Source organism: Scatophagus argus, chromosome 9 (assembly GCF_020382885.2).
Source record: "Scatophagus argus isolate fScaArg1 chromosome 9, fScaArg1.pri, whole genome shotgun sequence".
Lineage (NCBI taxonomy): Eukaryota > Metazoa > Chordata > Actinopteri > Scatophagidae > Scatophagus > Scatophagus argus.
Genome location: NC_058501.1, coordinates 17,753,388 through 17,773,699, shown reverse-complemented (window position 1 = coordinate 17,773,699; position 20,312 = coordinate 17,753,388). Strand labels below are relative to the sequence as shown.

General features: G+C 43.7%; 1 protein-coding gene across 3 annotated transcripts; it reads right to left on the bottom strand.

The window, feature by feature from the left end:
- Positions 1 to 3,780: 3,780 nt before the first annotated feature.
- pou2f2a (POU class 2 homeobox 2a) lies at positions 3,781 to 20,038 on the bottom strand. 3 transcript variants are annotated; one of them, XM_046399169.1, is made up of 16 exons: positions 19,884 to 20,038; positions 14,971 to 15,036; positions 14,826 to 14,860; positions 14,325 to 14,381; positions 13,460 to 13,579; positions 12,898 to 13,266; positions 12,496 to 12,601; positions 12,268 to 12,359; positions 11,992 to 12,141; positions 11,753 to 11,894; positions 11,504 to 11,652; positions 10,028 to 10,225; positions 9,721 to 9,926; positions 8,696 to 8,764; positions 8,249 to 8,322; positions 3,781 to 6,288 (listed from the first exon to the last, which is right to left on the bottom strand). In XM_046399169.1, the coding sequence occupies exons 1-16, from the start codon at positions 19,936 to 19,938 to the stop codon at positions 5,960 to 5,962; spliced, it is 2,217 nt and encodes a 738-aa protein (XP_046255125.1). In that variant the 5' UTR covers positions 19,939 to 20,038; the 3' UTR covers positions 3,781 to 5,959. The 3 variants fall into 3 exon arrangements, with proteins under 3 accessions (XP_046255125.1, XP_046255128.1, XP_046255126.1); XM_046399172.1 differs by lacking the exon at positions 12,898 to 13,266 and having other exon boundaries at positions 19,884 to 20,036; XM_046399170.1 differs by lacking the exon at positions 8,249 to 8,322 and having other exon boundaries at positions 6,102 to 6,288.
- Between the last annotated feature and the right edge of the window lie 274 nt (positions 20,039 to 20,312).

Sequence of the window (20,312 nt, the reverse complement as noted above, 5' to 3'; positions counted from 1 at the left end):
AAGTACAAAACTAGACTTGGTTAAAGTTTAAAAGTTGAGCAGAGACTTCTATGCATCAGAGTTATCAAATCATAATCCTCCATGAGCCTCCGAGACTGAGCTAAAAGCGGTGCTCTCAGTCACCTGTGGGGGGAGCTCCAAATCCATGTACCAGCACCTCTAATGCTCATTAATTTAGACGTTACATAGTTTCTTTACACTGTACAAAAACCCAAGTGTTAAAACAATTCGTATGAGGAGTGACGTGCTGGAACCATTTCCCGTCCAGCTGCAAAGACTTCATGGAGTCTTGTTATCCCCAGTGGATGCCATCTGTAGTTTCACATTCACCTTACAGATGTGGGGGTGGTATTAATCCTCTCATCTAACCCTGGGCAAGGAAACTACTGACTGCATCTCCTGAAAGTTATGCTATCCCTTGTTTTACAGATGCTGTAGTAAAAGTACATCTCTGAGTCTGTTTGTCTTGTGACTGTTTGGTAAGAGGAATACTAATGAACCCGCTGGCGTGTGAGCCATTTGGAGGAAAGTGGAGTTTCTGAACACTCAGGGTGGACATCAGGATTAAGGGGACTTAAGTGGAGTTTCTGAACACTCGGGGTGGACATCAGGATTGAGGGGACTTAAGTGGAGTTTCTGAACACTCGGGGTGGACATCAGGATTGAGGGGACTTAGGTAGATTGTGCTGGATCCCATGGCAGAGCTTTGACTTTGGTATCATTCACTAAGAGGGGCAGCCCCACCACAGAGGTCTACACTTTACACCCAGTCCCTCGAACCTTGAAGTTCACAATAAAGTGCCTCGTCAGAAAGGCAGCAGAACGACACAACTCTGCTTCAGTTTCCTCTCAATACACACACAGAGAGCAAAACAAGAAAGTGACCGGGCGACTCCAGTCAGTTTGACTGCATGCACACCTCCACACACACACACACACACACACACACATCGAGTCACAAGAAGTGTCTGTATGCGTCATCTAGCAACGCCGGTCTCAGCCGCTCCCCGGCTACCTGCCCTGCAGCACTCCCTGATACGCATCAGTTGCTCAATGTGCCCCCCCTCCCACCTCATCAGGCAACGGAGGCCAAAAGGTGAGAGACGGCTCGGCTTGCTTTGTGATACAGTTGCTCTGAGGCACGAATCTTTTTTTTTTTTTCAAAAATTGATCCAGATTTGATTCAAGATTTGTGCTAAAGAGCAGCTTTAAACCCACAGTCCGTGCTTGACAAGGAGGAAGCAGTGAGGGTCAGATATGAGGAGAGGGCTGTGTTCAAAGCTCAACACAGACAGCGGGGGAGGGGGGAGGGGGTGTTTTCCAGGGGGACAAGGTGTGTGTGTGTGTGTGTGTGTAGGCTGGAGCATGGACCTGTTTGGCCCTTTAACATTAAATGGCATCTTCTGAATCCCATGGAGGAAAAACTACAATCTATTCAATGATTTGTTACTTCCCAAACCTCTGTGTTTACCTCCATTAGGACGACGATCTTTTTGACCTTCCAACTTTGGCCTTACTGTGTCTGCCACACGAACACACTGAACACACACGTACCGTCCTGACACCCTGATCCCCACTCGAACCCCGCATTTTTTAAAGCATTCATCTATTTGGTTTATCATCAAAGAATATGAGGTATATGATGAACTATCTCTCTTTTACATCCTACAGTGGATGAAGAAAAAAAAAAGTTTAAACCAACTTTCAGAAAAATGGGTAAAAAAAAACAGGTTGAAGAAACTTAATAAGAGACAAAGTCAGAGAGGAATTTACAGCTGAGAATCTAAAATCGCTTGCCTCTTTGTTTCCTCTCTATCATGTAAAACTTTAGCCCCAGTTGATCTTCTTCTTTTGTGTTTTTGGTTGTGTAGCAGTAAAGCTTTCAGTTTGTTCTCCCTGTGGAGAAAATATAGAGAACAGAAGCAGCCCTGTGTCTCAGAACACCTCACGCTCCAACTCGAGTAGGTCGTCACGTACAAATCGCATCTACGCTTTTCTCCACGAGAACAGGATTTCAACTCGCCTTTGATGTCTTATTACCAGGGGACACAAAGGCACGTGTCTGTCCAGAAAGACTACACCAATTTCTCTTGAAAAATCCTGTAAATTAGGAGGTGTTCATCCACAATGCTGCCTCTCAGTATTGTGAGCTTCCCCTCCCCTGTAAGAGGAGCGTCGTCTCAGTAAGGAAGAGAATATCTTTACGGCTGACCATCCGATCAGCATTATTCTCTTATGGAAGGCCCCCGACAGGACCCGTGGTTGCATTTCTTGTATTATTTGGTTTAAAGAAGTAAGAAAGAACTTCAGCAAGGGGCCAAAAAAAAAACCAAACAAAAAAAACTTCACAAATACATCCCAGAATATGAAAAAGCACCTCTAGAAATAATTTAACAAATAAATAGCAAGGCAAAAGATATCAAGCAAATAAATGAATCATACCCTGAATAAATAGTACAATCAAAAGTCTAAATCATCTTGATAAGGAGAAATAAGAAGTCCAAAGAGAGATAGTTAAAATTTTTGGTCTAAAATCAAGTTATTATCATCAATGTTTTTTAGGATCTTTTTTTTTTCTCAAAGTCTTTTTTGTAAGTTTTTTTCTTTTTCATACATTAGCGATAAGTAAGCAGTAGAACATAGATCTTTTTTCTACAAAATCTATAGAAGCACTAACAGATACATTCCGTCTAAGAGTCAATGTGGAGAAAAGGTTTCACTTTTACGGTGCAAACCCCACATCTAAAGTTTGGTTCGTGAAATGATTCTCGACTGTTTTTCTGGCGTGGGTCAAACCAAATGTTCTTTGGATATGTTCAACATCCGACTCTCAAAGCGTCAACTTGACTGAGGCCATCGCTGTGTGTATTATTCTGCATCTGAAGTGTGTGTAATGTTGCTGGGGTCAAAATTAATGACAACACATCACTGCAGACACTATTTCTTTTTGATTTTTTTTTGTTGTTTTGTTTTTTTTTTACCATTTTGGCCTTCCATAAACACTTACACACAGAAAAACGCACAGTTTCACCTCAGACAAATTGACTTGAACCCATTTCTGTGCCCTCACGTCAAGAGGGCAGCTCCTGTTCCTCTCTAACTGTGTTTGGTTTGGTTCAGTATTTGGTTTGGCATTTTTTTTTATTAAGGTTTGCTAGTCAGCTCTTTGTTTTTGGCTTTTTGTGTGTCTTTTCTTCTGCCAAGACAGTCTGTTTCTTTATCTAATAAAAATCTGGAAGCTAAATTTTCACAGTATTTTTTCCAACCACCTGATAAAAATCTCTAGCACGACTACGAAAAAAATAAGGAGCTCTTGTAATAAGTAAGCGAGTACGTTATTCCAAATGAGTAATAAGCACTAAAGTACAGTACATAAAACGGCATCAAGAGACACAGCAGAGATAAAACAATCAGAACCAACCAACAGAAAAATAAAAACAGATTTTTTTTTTTTTTTTTTTAGAAGATTTCAGTTCAGTGAGGTCATTTGCGTTTAGCTCCATCCAGGACCAGAGAGCAGAGCTGGAGAGAGTGAGAGGGCAGAGGAGGGGAGGAATCGTCTGTCCTTCTTTTGCTCGCCTGTCTAACTGCCTGTCTATCCATCCCTCCGTCCATGCTACACAGGTTCAGAGTGGGGGGCCAACGCCGCAGCCCTAAAGCTAACAGGCAGACAGAGAGATGCGACGGCTTCCCTTCTTTCATCACCTGCACTTTGTCCTCCTCCCCTCCTCCCTCCAGCCACATTTGGTTTGGGTTCTTTTTGGTTTGCTTCTGTCATTCCTTGGGTTGTGTTTTTTTTTTTTTTCATTTGGTTTGGGTTTATTTTTGGTATCCTCTTACAAAAAAGTGTGACGCTTTGCTCCCCTCACTACAGTGCGTCCCTCCTTCGCCTGTCCACGCGTACCCTTTTGTTCCGGGGGTTCGGAGTAAAGGATCAGTTCCCTAAATAAAGCTTCCCCCGTGGGTTTTTGGACGGGCCACGTGGAGGGGATTACACCAGGGGGGGTTGCAGTGGTATTGTCCTGTTCTCAGGCCCCCCCACCCCGACCCCTGCCCCTTCTGTGTCTTTATTGTGTTCATATGTCTTGGCTGAGGCTCTCCGAGAAGAACCTGAGACAGCCTTGAGAATGCTTTGGTTTCCATTTCAGAATTAATGGCAGTCTGAGGTGGAAAATGACAGTGAAATGTGACTGATGAAGTGATGATGGAAACAGACAAATATCAGTAAACATGTCTAGACAGACAGGTGTCGGGAGCATCTATGCTGATTGACGAGGCAGGAATGAGAGCCAGCTGTGACTAAACTTGGCTTTATTGACTTATTTAGTCTTCAGTCTGAACACTTAATACTTTAAATCTCCAATCACAGCCCTATTTCATACTTTCAAAATGGTCGTCACTCTTAACAAGCATCATTTTCAGTGTGCGAAGTTTCCAGGGCATGTTCATTTAGCCACGGACTCGCCGTTAATGGGTTGCCTTTAAGAGTGAGGGAAGAGTGGTCCGATTCACAGCACAAAATGTCACATGTTCAGGTTTAATAAATTCATTCACACCTTGAAATCAACTCGCGGTGTGCCAACTCCATCTTTAGATCTGTGGCACTTTGTGAGGACTGAAACGAGCATGTTTTCCACTCTCGTCATCTCTGTTCCTGCAGAATAGTCACAAAAAAAAAAAAAAAAAAACACTGACAAGACGAATGCATACGATGATGATGATGAGGATGACGACGATGATTCAAATGCCAAAAGCTAACACTAAAAAAAGCTGCAACAATAAATAAGAGCTGGATTGTATAATGACACTAATAAATAATTAAAAAACAAATCCCAACTGTACCTCCTAAAAAAATGGATACTGAATAACAAGCCTCTGTCAAGAAAATGTGAAATAAAAATGAAAGAGGAAAGGTATTCTATACTCTTCAAACCAGAGGTAGGTAAAGAGCCTAACACATGAGGATACAGCAGAACTGGCAATCATTCATACATGAGCTCTTGACTCGTTCAGCAACAATCTTTTACAAAATTATCCAAAATATCTAGCATGAAAAACGTTGTATGTAATATGTGAGACACATGAGCGGACAAAGACAGGATGAGTCGATGGCAAAATGGATTGGCTCTTGATGAGTGTGTGTGTGTGTGTGTGTGTGTGTGTGTGTGTGTGCGTGTGTGTGTTTGTATGTGTGTGAGTAGCAGTAGCAGTAGAGTCCTGGTCCTGGATAGCTTCAGTATTTACACGTCCTTTGAATAAAGCTTTTCTCTCCGTATTTTTGGTTTTTGGTATTTGGGATTTTGGTATGGTTGTCGTTTTTTTTTTTTTCTTTTTGTCATTGTGTATTCCTCCTCCGCCTCCTCCTCAGGTAAATTTTTGGTTTAAACTTATCCTCCCTACTCCTCTTCCTTCAGACCCGCAGCTTTTCAAAACAATACAAAAAAAGAAAAGGAAAAACGTAAGCACAGTCCTCCTCTCCAATATTTGTCCTTGCCGCCATTCCTTTGTCACATAGTAAAGTTATCTTTTGTCATTTTTGGTTTATGCACTCCAACATGCATCTCTGCCGTCTCTTCCACCTCTTTGTTACAGAGTCATTGGTTTGTTTTCCTTCAGAGAGAAAGAGTGGAGAGGCGCCATGTGGATATCACGTGTTATTGACAAAAAGGTCCCACGTTGCCTCCTCCCCATCTGTTTGGATAGATAAAGATTTTTGGTTTCGATCTTCCCCTTTCCCCCTCTTCTCCCCTCTTTCGCTTCTTTCCCTCCTTCTCTCCTCTTTCATTCTGTGTATTTTTGGCATCGAAAGACTGGGAGAGAAAGAGAGAGAGAGACAGAGCCATTGCGAAAAATAATAACGGAAGAAGAGCGCAAGAGAGAGAAAGAGATAGCTTTGGTGTGAAAGGCGAGGTTCTCGTTTCCTCCTTCCTCCTCCTTTCTGATTTGGCCCTTGGCGTGGTCACTCAATCTTGGCTCCGCCCAGAGAGGGCGGGCTGTGTGCCATTTCGCTGGAGGAGCAGGAAGAGGCGGGGCTGGAGCAGGGGGAGGGGGAGCAAGGAGTGGGGCTGATGCTGCTAGCCGAGGGGAAGGGGGAGGGCTGGGAGGCTTTGGCTACGGCGGCGCTGATCAGTCCAGCGCCGGGGTTCGGGCCCATGTGGAGGAGGGCCGGGTGGTTGAGGAAGAGGGAGGAGGGGAGGCCTCCTCCCTGGCCCCCAGAGGCTCCCAGCATCACCTTACTGCCTCCCTCAAGACTGGAAAGAGGCAGCTGGCCACCACTGGCTGCTAGGGCTGAGGGAGGAAAAGAAACGCAAGAGAAAAAGGTCAAAGTTCACGCAAAATCCTCCAATCCAAAGTTAAAGTTTCATTTTACAGCATTTCACAATCATTATTATTTTCATTTTGTGTTCTGGTATTACTTGGCTCCCTCTGGTAAATTTTTGGTGTTAAACTCTCTTCTGCTCCTCCCTCAGACACTTCAAAAACAAACACAATCCTCCACTCTTTTTTTGTCCTTGCCACCATCTCTTTGTCACATAGTAAACTTTGCTATCTTTTGTCATTAAAGAGTAATATTCAGTGCTTTTGAGTAACTGTCGTTTGTTAGAAATAGTTTCAGCTTAATCAATCTGTCAGGCTTCCTCACTTAACACTCAGTCACGTTAAAAATTTCCTGGGGTACGCAGCCAAGTCGGAGTAAGTGCCTGAACTTGTTGAATTCAGCAGAAGTAGGTGGAGAACGACCGTTACCACCTCTTTCAGATGGAAAGCACAGGGAGCGGCCACGACATGCTCAGAGTGCGGTTACTCCGAGCGAGTTGGGAAATGTTTAACTTCAACAAAAAATGAACAGATGAGTGACAGAACAGTGAACAGACTGTCGTATTAATCTAGTACTCTCTAATATCTGTTTCAAGCTAATCTTATGGGATCAGAGACAGCACTGCCAACAGGTAAGCTGACACGAGTGACACGAGTTATGAAAAACAAGGCTGACGACCGGCCGCGACCGGCGCTTCACGCGACGCTCCTTTCACACACAAAAGTGCTCATTTGTGCACGAGCCTAATAATATCTGCGATCACACAGGAACAGAAAAACTGTTTTTTTTTTTTAAATCATTGCAGAAAAAAGCACCCCAACGACTCAAAACTCAAAATGTCTCATGGGTGCATTACAATATGGTCTGCTGAGGCTGCGTTTGGTAAAGAAACAGTAACTTCTGCATCTTCGGTGATCGATCTTGTGGTGTGTGAGTGCTGAGTGAACGGCTAGCTAAAAATCTAGCTCTTGCTCTGTGACTCTGAGGCTTTGACACACACACACACACGCGCACAAAAATGTAAATAACGCTGAAGATGAAGGTCTCAACATTTTGGTGAAGCTGACTTGATGGGCTGAAGAGATGAAAGGCTGAAGATGAGCAAGACAGACCATACGCAAACACCAAAACTCAGCCCACACATCAACGCAACCATTCTCTCTCTCTCTCACACACACACACACACACACACACACAGACACTTGAGGGGATGGATTAATGCATGACAGTGGCAACACATGAGTAATAAGTCGTTCTTCCTCTCTGCAACCTTCACCATCCGCAGCTGCTTCTCGCCGTGGACGAACAAAAACACTCCACTGCCTATTCATCCATGTCTCCAGCCTGCTGTCTACCAGTACGATTTGATTCACCTACCATGCATAACTGTATTACTCATCATCACACTTCTCTTTTTAACACCACCCCACCTCTCCTCCCCCCTCATATCAGAAATTATGATTAAAAATTAGCTCTGCTGATGTGGTGGTCGGGACAGTTTGGTGGTCATTTCTGCAGGACTTTAGCCCCCCCCCCCCCCCCCCCCCCCCCCTGTGCTGTTCTTGTATTGTTCTCAAGTGTAGGAAGGCGTGTGAAAGGGGATGTGGTGCACGCAGTGTGTGGCTGAGTATTTATATGTGTGTGGGAGTGTGTGAGAGACAAAGGTGTTTGAGAGGAGGGGAATGTATCGCCAGTGTGCTGAACACATATTTGTATGTACTCTGTGATCCTGAGAGAAAGAAATGAAATTAATGTAAAGTGCACATCCACCTCAGCCTGGACCCGTAAGTTTTGTTCTGATTTTCAGTGGTGTAGAAGTTTGTTTGATTTTTTGGGGTTTTTTTTTTTTGTCTTTTTCTTTTCACTCTACTGGAATGAAGCCATTTCAGTGTCTCTCTCTCTCTCTCTCTCTCTCTCACACACACACACCTTGTATAGTGGCCAGGGGATTGTTACCGAGGAGGGCTTGGCTCATCCCCGTGTTAACTCCCATCACAGTGTTCCTGTTTTGTCACACACACACACACACACACACAGCACCATACATGTGCAAGCACATATACGAACACAGACAGGCAGAGGAGAAAAGGTGAGAGAAAAAAAAAGCAGGTTTAGCAGCAAGGACAAGCAGAGGGCAAATTCAGCCCTGAACAAATGAAGAGCAGTAGTTTGCCGACAGTTGGCTGTACAGGTGCAAACAAGAGGTTAGAAATACAGAAAGAAAAAGAACACCTTGGAAAATGTTATAAAACACGCAAACTCTCGTTAACTGTGAACTCAAGTTAAAGGACAGAAGTGATTCAGTACAAGAACACGGCATTCTCTGCTGAACAGCTGTGTACTGTGTATCAGCATGTGTGTCTCCGTCGTATTCACCTCAAGTTTGCAGCAAAATCGGTGATGTAGTTAGACACGTCACCGTTCTTTTTACCCATACGCCATAAGCTGTGAACACAAGAACCACACACACAAACACACACAGGGTTATAAAGCACTGCTGCAGAGGTGGAAGCAGTGGCGCCCAATGGCATGTTGGAACATCAGCTCGTGTGTGCGCAAACAATCACTGTGCGTGTATCGTTTAACTACAAACTGCAGGTGAACCGAGCGTGGGGCAGTGCAGTATGTGTGTTTACATGTCGCCGAACTTTATTCAACAGAAACAGTCATCTTTTAATAAATATTCAAGATTCAGATGAATGTTAACTCAAAAGAAAACCAAACACAGCTGCAACACTTAAAGGTTCAGTTCACACAAATTACAAAGAGGTATCTTGCTAAGCAGATTCTGTGGGTTTTGCTGCATTTGGTCTTTGTTTTCCAGTGTCCATCTGTGAGATTAATCCTGCCAAGCCAATACATTGGAGTTAAGCAGAACTTCATCTGTGGTGAAAGATTTAGGAGGATCTACTGGCAGAAACGAAATATAATATTCACAAACATGTTTTCATTTGTGTAAAATCACCGGAAAACAATAGAACAATCCTTTTTTATCTCCAGAGTGAGTGGGTCCTCCTCCACAGAGTCTGCCATGTTTCTACAGAAGCCCAGAAGGGACAAACCAAACCTCTTTCTAGATAAGGATTCAGTTGGATGGAATCTAGATGCTCCTAAATCCTACACACTGGACCTTTACGGGAAAGTTATAATCCTGTCACCAGGTCAGCAGCTGCATGAACGTTTCAGAAGTACACTGGTCCCATTTGGAGATAGATATCTTAAATCCTAGCCAAATTAAAAACCACAAACCACCTGAAAGGCCAGATATCTTGAAAGGTACTTAGAAAATATAATTTTTTTTTCCCCTCAGAATTTGACTGAACTGAGCTCTAAAACCTCAAACTTCCCTGACTGTAACTGCTGTAAAGGAACTGACTGGCGAGTCCCAGGTGGTCTCTTACCCCGTGTTAAGGTTGAGTGTGCTGTGGCTGGGAGTGGCTGGGCTGGCTGTGCTGCGGGGAGGAGGAGGAGGAGTCACTGGGGAGGGAGCAGAACTGAGGGAGGGGTGGGTGGAGGTGAGGCTGGAAGTCAGGGGGCAGACGGAGGACATGGTGGTCACTGTTGTGCTGCTGAGACTGGTCACGGCCTGCGACAGCGAGCTGGACATCTGGAGGAGGGAGGGAGAGTCAGATTCAGGTTTCTAAAACTACAGACGGCTGGTACTAAAAAGCTATTCATTAGGCGTTGATGTCGAGGTTGGATATTTACCATGTGAGGGCTGTAGCAGGGCGGTTTGTGCGTTGGTGGGGCAGCGGGCGGCTGGCTGGGCAGGGGAGGGGTGGCACTGGTGGGATTGATGCGCTTCTCTTTCTGCCGACGGTTGCAGAACCAGACCCGGATCACCTCCTTCTCCATGTTGAGCTGCTCGGCGATCAGTAAGATCTCTTCTGAGGTAGGCTTCTGGTTCTGTAGGAGGGGAGGGGGACAGGAATACATAATCATTTCAGCATCACCGCATTTCAATCCCCTCCCTCAACCCAAACACAGAGGGGTTCGCTAAGCGTGAAGAGTGACAACAGCGTTAGCTTGGAAGATTGGAGCTTGGAGGTTGAAGATGATGCTGCTGCTTTTTTATTTAAGGGCTCTTTACGCAGGATTTGTCAGTTGCTGTCTGTAAGAACACCATTCAAAGTCCACGACTCAACAGGGGAAACAGAACGAGACCGAGAGAACAACAGAGTCAACGAAGAGGATGCTTGACGTTATTGAGAACTGTGAATCAGACAAAAGAAAACTTTATTTTCTGATTGTTTCACAGCTGTTGCGTTCTGAAGACCAAAAACATCACTGCAAGAAGGTTCCCCATTGGAGGGTTTTGTGTGAACTCAGCTGAAGCGCACCCTTAATCCTGACCTCTGCGTCTGGTCCTCTGCTGTGTGTGCGTGAGTGTGTGCATGTGTGCATGTGTGTGTGTGTGTGTGTGGCCAAGTCCAGCTCTCAGTCACAAAGAGGCACATTACTTATTATTTTGACATTAAAACCTATATCTTTTGACCAAAATTTTAAAATTCAGATGTGAATACTAATGTGAAACTTATATAATAACAGTTATAATAACTGAACCACCCATTAAAAACACCAACACATAAATCATTTGTATCAACATGAAGAACAGAATTTGACTTTCAAAAAGCTCTGCTCAAAAATAATGACTTAACAACTGTGCAGTGTTAAGATGATCTCAGTGTAGGAAGGAGCGCTACCGCAGGTCTTTCATTCCCGCTGCTGTTAGACTGTATAATTCTATGGTCTAGTCCTCTTTCTTCCCTTATGAGGACTTGTATATAGCTTTATAGTGTACTATTTTTACTTACCTTGTAAATTGTTAATTTATTTCACCTCTATATTTTTTGTAACTGTTTATGCACACTTTTTGCACTCTTCTTGTGTTCTTGTGAGCTGCCACAACAGGTGAATTTCCCCACTGCGGGATCAATAAAGTTCATCTTCTTCTTCTTAAAACTCTTAAAAGTCTTCCTGTCTCCACAAGGTACACTTTCTCTTTATTCACACATAAAAATTGTATAAAATCAGCCTCGGTCACAGACTTTTTCGTGTTGTGCTTGGGAGTAAAAGCAAAATTCGATCCAAGAAAAGCATGACGAATAATAATCTTCACTGTACTTTTTCACATTTCTAGAGATTTAAATGTCCTAAGGGAAATAATAAGGCTCATTAACTTACCGTCATGAATGCACGCTCCAGGGCCACACGTACATTTGTCTCGATGCTGGTTCTCTTCTTTCTGCGGCGACCAGGAAGCCCGTCGAAGCCCAGAGAGGGTGAGGACAGGGAGCTGGGGCTGGGCAGGGTGCTGTCTATGGACATGGTCTCTGACGAAGCAAAACAAACATACACGAGACTGAATGTCAGAACAACTACATACATTTCAAAGTCTAAACATAAACTATGGTTATTTTGATTCAATCTCACCTGCGTCATTGAGCCACTTCTCCAGCAGCGGCTTCAGCTTGCACATGTTCTTAAAGCTCAGGTTGAGGGCTTCGAAGCGGGAGATCGTGGTCTGACTGAAGTCGTTGCCATACAGCTTCCCCATGGCCAAGCCAACATCCCCCTGGTGACGAGATAGAAGAACGGAGTACAGTCTTAAAACAAGTCAGATCGCAAAACAGTCAGCGCCAACGTAACACACGGCTGCTGTCGCTTCCTACCTGTGTGAATCCCAGTTTGATACGTCTCTGTTTGAAAGTGCGAGCAAACTGTTCCAGCTCCTCCAGATCACTGGGTTCTTCAGGGTGAGAGGTCACTGAGGGCACCGTGGTCATGCCTCCACCGCCACTCACCTCCACGCTCTTATCTCGCTGTAGCAGGCGCGATGTCAGAGGAATGAAAGTGAGACCGAGAGGGAAAGAGGGACAGAGGTGTTTGTCACAGGGACACAAACAGGTTTCCTTTCCACTGACTAAGGCTTGAAAGTTTGCTCATACCTGTGCTTGAAGTCCCATTCTAGTTGGAGCAGACAGCAGGCTCCCTTGGTTTTGCTGAGGTAGCGGAATAAGATTTGGTGTCGATAGGAGTCCTGAGAAGAAAACGCACATTACCAACTATAATTATAACCAAAAAAACCAGGAGATTTTCTGTTAACATCTCAACTTATATCGTCTTAAAAAACACACACACAACAAATACACAAAAACTCTTAGAGGCCTGCCCACCTTGCTGGCCCTGCTGTGCCTGTGGGAGGAGGAACTGGGCAGGAGACGGGAGCGGGTGGCCCGGCACCAACACCAACTGCTGTAGCTGTAGCAACTGTTGGATGTCCTTTTCAATCAAAAGAGAATAGACAGAGAATAGGAATTTGTGAATTTATAACGGTAGACAGAGGGCTTAGCCATGCAAAAATGTGTTAGTAATCAATCAATCTCAGGTGAAAAACTTGTTAATGTAAAACTGCTAATGTATGACACAAGAGAAAAGAAATGGAAAATGTGCGCACTGATGCAAGGTGGAAACTCTGAATCATGAAACATATCATTGACACATGAGAAGAATTGTTCCATGGCTGGTCCATCAATCAAGCCGCCTCTCAGAAAGCGGATCTGATAGGCGTTCAGTACCTGGGCGGTGAGCTGGATTGGCTGAGAGAGGGTGAGCTGGGGAGGAGGAGCTGGGACAGGAACACTTTGGCCTGTCTGTTCCTGTGTGCTCTGTCCCTGTCCCTGGGACTGCGACTGGGCCTGCTGCCCTGTGTTTCCTGTCTGCTGCTGCTGTTGTTGTTGCTGTTGCTGTTGCTGCTGCTGCTGCTGCTGCTGCTGAGCTTGCTGATTTGCTGCTGCGGCTGCCTGAGCTTGCTGATTGGCTTGGGCGGCTGCATGGGCAGCGTGAGCGGCGTGGGCTGCGCTGGACTGCTGCACAGCTGCAGCCAGGAGCTGCGCCTGAGCCTGCTGTAGTAACAACTGCTGCTGTGCTGGCAACAGAGCGGTCAACTGGTAAAGAAAAAGAGGAGCAGAGGAGAGAAGTTGCAAAGGAGAGCAGAAAAAAGTGGAAAAGAAGGAAAGGACAAAAGGACAGAAAGAAGGAAAGCAAGTGTTCAAAAAGCAGCACAAGAGAAGCAAGCAGGTTAAAGCAAAGCAAAGTGTGTATGAGTGTGTGTATGCATATGTTGTAAGCCTGTCTTACCCCTGCTAGCTGGGAGCCGGTCAGCATGAGCTGCGTATGCTGCAGGGCCGTCTGTGAGGGGGTCGGGCCGTGAGAGAGAGGAAGGGCTGGGGACATCTCACCACACTCCTCCATCTTATTCTGTGGGTAAGACAGAGAACAGAGGGGTACATGTAGACGAACATTATTAAAAAAACCACACATACATGCATTGAAAAACATAAATCCTGTACAACAAAAAGAGTAAAGGAAGGTCAAAAAACTGCCCTTCCCAGAACTTATTACTGGTCAGAAAAGCCAGTTTGAAACAAACAACTACATGAGCGAAACTTGGCTATTTAGGATCCTGACAGGCAACATTGATTATTTCAATTTAAGTATAATTTTGGACAATGCTCATAATCAGGAAATTGACCAGAACTGTCTCTCTAGTCTGCTCTCAGTGACAGTCCACTAATCTCTCTTTTTACCCTGCACAAAGACTCGATCTTTTTTCCCAGGATCAGGCACGTATGAACTGGCTTAGCGATTTGCATATCTTCTGTGGTATGCAAATTAGGATGATTTCACCTTTTGGAAGAGTTGTGGCATTATAGATTTATTCCTCCTCTCAATGCACTTTGTGAAAGCAGAGTGCCACCGTACTCTCTGCTCTCAGTGAATTTATTTACACTCAGGAATGGGTGGAGGCTCGACACATTATTCTACCTCAACGTCGAACGCGGCAACAAAGCTGTTCTGTCACTCAGTCCACTGGGTGACGTTAAAACACAAAAGATAAACAAACATAGGCCCAGACGTATGCAGCGACATGCTCAGACAGCTCAGTGACACGGAGACACACACACACACACACACTCACACACACGCTCAGGATCACACTAACCTTGTTGCTGCTCAGGGCTGGTGACAGAGGAAAAGGATTGATTTTCATCGACTGAGCCTACAGGAAGAGAATAAGACAAAACTTCATTTACAAAATTACTGCCAAAAATTAAAAAGAAAGTTAATTTGGATCAATTTGGATAATTTTTAGTAAGTGATTCAATGATTTTAGGAGCAAATATGACAAAAAGTCACTGCTTCCAGCTGCTTAAATGTGAGGATTTGCTGTTGACAGCTTTAATTAATTCTTGATTGAACATGTTTGAACAAAGAAAGTAATTCAAGACTGATTCTCACACCTCACATGCTTCACGAAGACTTTGTGATTAAATCAAAGTGAATCGACAAATTAATAGATGATGGAAATAATTTGTCCTACAAATATCCATGACTGGCACGGTTATTTAAAAAAAAAATAATTTTTTTTTTCTCTTTGGGTGCATCAATCACGTAGGTGAAAGAGGTGGAAGATAAATGTAATAAGTAGAGGAGTGAGATGTACCTGGTGATTTGCTTCAGGTCCATTCCGCTCTGAATCTGTGTAGGACGGAGAGGAAAAAGTGAGAAACCGACCTTGAGTCAGAGTACAAAAAGCACACATGTGCCCTGTGCGTTTGCCGTCACTGACAGCAGCACATCTTACCTACCTGTGCTCTCCAAAGGTGAGTCAGCCCCTACTTTCTCCACCTCTACTGGCTTTGACATCCTGATATCTGTAAAACACACAGATAAACCAGTTGGCATCGTCTACTTTCAAATCTGCGGCGGAGTAAAAGTGCAGACAGAAGCACCACGTCAAGACCTTTGCGGAGCAGGTGATCGGAATCTGGATGACGACAGGGGAAAGAAGATGGCCATGGTGTTGTTCTAAGATAGTTTAGGGCTGAGTTTATTGTTTTTTTTTTTATAGGTCACAGACAGGGCCTACATACTGTACACCAAGCAATGTGGCTTGGCTGAATCATTCAAAATTGAATCCAGCCCACATTCATTCATTGTTTCCAATCAGTGGTTTAACATAAAGAGTAGGTTGACCCAATGTGTTTGCTTGATCTAAATTTAACTTCAGTTGTTTACGTGGGAGCAGGTCGGCACTGAAAATGTCTCACATTGCGTGTCATTCATTACAAGACCACATGACTTCCTGGTTGATACTGTATTGGGACAGTCCCTATGGCAACAGTAGTGAAGGCAGGAACGCAAGAAATGCAAGGTTTTTTTATGGTTTATGTCAAAAGGAATGAGGCATTTTGGCAGCAGAGAGGGGAGGAAAGATGGGAGAGAGGATCTGAGGAGAGTTTTAGGTGTGTGGGGTTGGACACATGTTTACAAGCTTCTGTGTGTGAGTAGTTTTGTTTTGTTAATCAACCGAACGATCTCACTACAAGACTTTTTATTTGTCTGAAACCACAAACTGTAAGATGACTTTTTGTTGTGTCCATTTGAAACCTCTTTTTTTCTCTCCCGCTTGTTCTCTCTCTCACTGACAAGCGCGCGCACACACACACACTCACACACACACACACACACAGCTACTTCCCTTTTGTGAAAACATGCAAATCTGCCCAACGACCAACTAATTATATCTGCCACCTGCATAATAAACTCTCAGTCTCCCTCCTTCTTTTTTTCTCTCTCTCCCTCCCCACTTTCACCCCCTCCCCTTCATCTCTCCTCACTTCATCCTGTTTTTTTCATGCTGCAGATGAGAGAGCGCTGACACTATTGCAAATGATCATTTTCCCAACAACATATGGCTGTGCTTCTATCAACCAGACACCTTAGATCTAGAAAACACTCTTAATTGACTCAATACAAGGAAGCAACTGGTCAAGCATGACTTTCACCATTGGGGGGGCAGCAGCGACACATGGAGAAGAGGACAAACCTGCTCCACTGACCTCTACTGATCTGATGCCACTTTAAAAAAAGAAAAAAAAAACAACCAACAGTCCAGTGTAATCATTATAAAGATAAGAACTTAGAAATAACGAGAGCTTCTCCTTGTTCAAACATGCATTCAGTGGCAGAGATACACTTGTTTCAGTGACACAGATGTGAGAACAGTGGACTTTGTTACGTGCGGTGTCTTTAGGGGAAGGGGGAAGTGGTGATGAGCTAGAAAAGATCCGCTCTGCCGCCACACTGGTTATAACGTGAGGTCAGGGAACACACACACACACACACACACACACACAGACTGACCGCAGGAATTCCCTCAAATAAATGGACTTCTGCAAAAGAAAAGCTAATTTGGTCACCGACCATATGGACGCAATAAGCCGACTAATCTATTATTAGACTGAATTTGTGGCTGTTCCAACTTCCAACATTACATACGACTGCAGGGCTGCAACTGTCCAGTGTTGCTCAATTTCAGGTGAAAAAAAAAAAAAACACCAAACCTCAGCACCAAAATGTAACGTCTTCTTCTTATGATGTGCACTTTTAAAACTTTAACAAACTGCAATATGTTTAGATATATATATATATATATATATATATGTATGGCATTTGTATCATATCGGACTGTCTTGTGCTCAGATTATCAATATGTGCAGTGAACAATACCAAAGCCAAATCCATTTCATAAAATGATTGTCCAGCTCATAAAACAGCTGTAATGTGAAGTTCCCAAAGTGCTGTCTCTTGCACTGTACTGCCTGCCTTCTTGCGGGACACCCGGGGAAGGTGTGTATTGATTCATGGCTTAAAATGGCCTACAGACAGCAGCGTGGTGGATAATGTGGTCAGTAATACAGTGGTGGGACAGTATATCAAGATGCTGTGTCTTTTTCTCACTTCCCCTCCCGACTTCCCCTTGTACCGGGTTGAACGCAGAGTGCTAAACCCAACACTTACTGTCAGCGAGGCTATTAATATTAGCCTGCTCTCTCTCACTCTTTCTCTCTCTTAAAGCCTCCCTGTTTTTTTAAAAACACATAGCCACACACGACCACGGGACTGACTTGACACAGACATGTTAAAAATGGTTTATGGCTGTGATGAATTTTTCTCAACAAGTATGGCAATAAAAGCAGCATCTTTTCCAAGCGGCTCCTTGTTCTTCTTTGCATATGGGGTTGAAATGTAATTTACAGAAGTGTAAAAAAAAAACCAAAAACCAAAGAGAGTATATTTCCAAGCACAAGGTTAAAGTATGATTTAACTTTGTTCTATTTTGTCCACCAGTAAGAGTGCTAATCTCAAAGCAAAGCTCAGGGTTTATCTTTGACCCAGTGAGACCATACAGCCGCACTACACTCACTGTGTCTTAAATTTAAATGCTGTATAATCCTGTGTCATGAGTAAATGATGCAATAAAAAGGAACGAGGAACAACAGTGTCTGAGCTCAGTCTGGACTGTTTCTGTTTATTCTCCTCTGGGTATTTTGGCTGAGACGAAACTCTGCTGCAACCATCCCGAACCCCCCGTCCACACCACCACACAACCCCAGCGCCAAGGTGTGTGTGTGTGTGGGGGGGGGGGTCCTGGGAACTGGAGTCATCCACTGCCTACAGAGCTTTTAAAAAAAAAGAAAAAAAAAAAGAAAAAAAAAACAATTTTGGTTGCTAAGAAATATTTTCCATTTACAGCTGAGCTTCAAAGAGTTGGCTTTCCAGCTCAACAGTTTTGGCACATCTGAGTGAAGATAAGATGAAGTCAAAATCTGAGGATGATATAAGAAGCTGATTTTTTTTTTTTTAAATAAAGTTAAATATGTTGGATGATGAATTTAATTCAATTTGAGAATCACGCAAGGGACTGAAGAGGAGAATGAAGTAAGAAGCTGAGGGAAAAGCTGAGATGTCACAGCAGCAGCAGCAGGCGGATCATCACGTCTGTGACATTTCATTATCGTCACTGACTGATTGCTGGTTGTGTTCACTGCACTAAAATTAAAATGCTAAACGTGAGTTCATAAAACACATTAAAAGAAAATGCTGCTGCTGTAATATAATCTGATGTCACTGGGGGAGGCCTTCGTCACCGACAGTTTAAACTGACAGAAATATGCAGAATCAGCTCCATTTTTAGAGTTAAGAAATATTTTTTTTCACTTGTTGTACTGACACTTTTGGCAGATGGATAAGGTCAGTGCAAGAAAGCGAGAAGACCCTGCTGACTGCATAATTAATAAAAACTGGGAAACGATGTTCCTCATTTATTCTATTATAATTCCGGCATAATTTAGCACAACTGTTTAATCAACCTCGACAAGACTCAGATGCCAGAACGTGGAAATAAATGTTAAAAATGTGTCACCCTTTTTAATTAAGGAAAATTAATTAGCACTATTATTCTTTTTGCATGAACAGCCTTTTTGCATTAACAGCCTAAACTATTAGTCTAATGTCAGCCTTTGTTTTATTTACATTCTGACGTATTTCCACTTGTTGAAACTTTGGGGCTGAGAGTTGGCCGCTCTGATCTGAGTGAGTTACTGATGGTCACAGCAGTGACCACAACAGGTTAGGAAGTGAGTCAGTGATTTCTAAACCATGAATCACTCCATGATAAACACCAACAAAAAAAAAGAAAGAAAGAAAAAAAAGAAATCAAACCAGCGTAACAAAAACTGAGACATATGATCTAAATGACATTTGAAAATTAATTTCTGGTAGTTGGTGAGTCAGCTAAGAGCATGATGTGCTTTTCTCTTTTACTGCGTCTGTCACTTCTCTGAGCCTGAGCTGCCCACTAAAACAGCGCCGTGGGGCAAGCGGAGTCACATTTTGTTCTGCTTTGTTTTCATATCAATTTTCAAATACTGAGAATGACAATTATTCTAAACATTTCCCCTTTTGATATACTCTCCTGTTTTCTTCATACAACGACGTTTGAGCGCTTTAAAAACATGAATTAACTAACACAAATTTGAATTTTGAAAGGTAAAGCAGTCATCGGTGCAATCCCCCAACACACACACACACACACACACACACACACACACACACTGAAAGTTAACAGCAGTTACAGAGCTGTACAGGAAGAGAACTTATCAGCAATAAAATAAAAAAAGAAGCTGTTTTAATATATAGAATAATACAGGCGAGACAAGCTGCAACACTAGCTTTTCATCAGCAGTACATCTGGAAACACTTTCTACTGTATTCTCCTCAAGCTGTCCAACATTCAGTACTCAGTATAAACACAAAGACTGAAACACACACACACACACACACACACACACACACACACACACACACACACACAGAAGCATGCTATGTCCTGGTGAGGTGTTTGACCTTTCCCTCAGCCTGCGACAGGCATCCACCCATCCATCCATCCATCCATCATCCCTCCATCAATCCTCATCTTTCTCCTCGTACCACCTCTCACTCTTTGATGTTCTCTAATTAGCCGAGCTTGTTAGCCCCCGGTGGCATTAATCAACAGTGTGGTCGCTTCTCTTTCTCTCTGTCTCACTCTCTCTCTCTCTCACACACACACACACACACACACACAAACAGTGGCCTCTCCCTCACGCAAACCTTAATTGGCCTTGGTAAATGAGGGCCAGCCAACAGACAGACGGCTGCACAGACAGTCACTCACCTGGCAACCACATACTGGAGAAGTCCTTTGCTGCTATTGCTGCTGTCTTGGTCATATCTGTGACTGTGTGTGAGAGTGTGTGTGCGCACGCTACGCTAAAGAAAAACTCTCACTCTCCGTCTCTCTCTCTCTCTCTCTCTCTCTAACTAAAAAGGAGGAGTGTATTAAATCATATGGTTGAGAGAATCACGCTCTCTCTCCCTCCTCTCTCTTGCACATGACACTCCACACCCCCAAGCCCCACCTCCTCCCCACATCCTGCAACAAACAGGAAGTAAGCCTCAAAAGAGTAGGAACTTGGCACAGAGGAAAGAAAAATACAAGACAACAAAAAAAGAAAGGGGGACATGCAAGAGGTTAGAGAGTGGGAGAGTGAGTGAGTGAGCGAGGAGATAGAAGAGATAGACAAGGTGAAAAAGAGGGGGATGA

Bases quoted from the DNA above. Each gene is read 5' to 3' on its own strand.
- pou2f2a (XM_046399169.1), bottom strand. From the start codon at position 19,938: ATGACCAAGACAGCAGCAATAGCAGCAAAGGACTTCTCCAGTATGTGG. The intron at 12,142-12,267 runs GTATGAGCAAAC...CGCCTGCTACAG, and splicing joins GAATGGGACTTCAAGCACAG to CGAGATAAGAGCGTGGAGGT. The intron at 9,927-10,027 runs GTAAATATCCAA...TCCCTCCTCCAG, and splicing joins CCTGCTACAGCCCTCACATG to ATGTCCAGCTCGCTGTCGCA.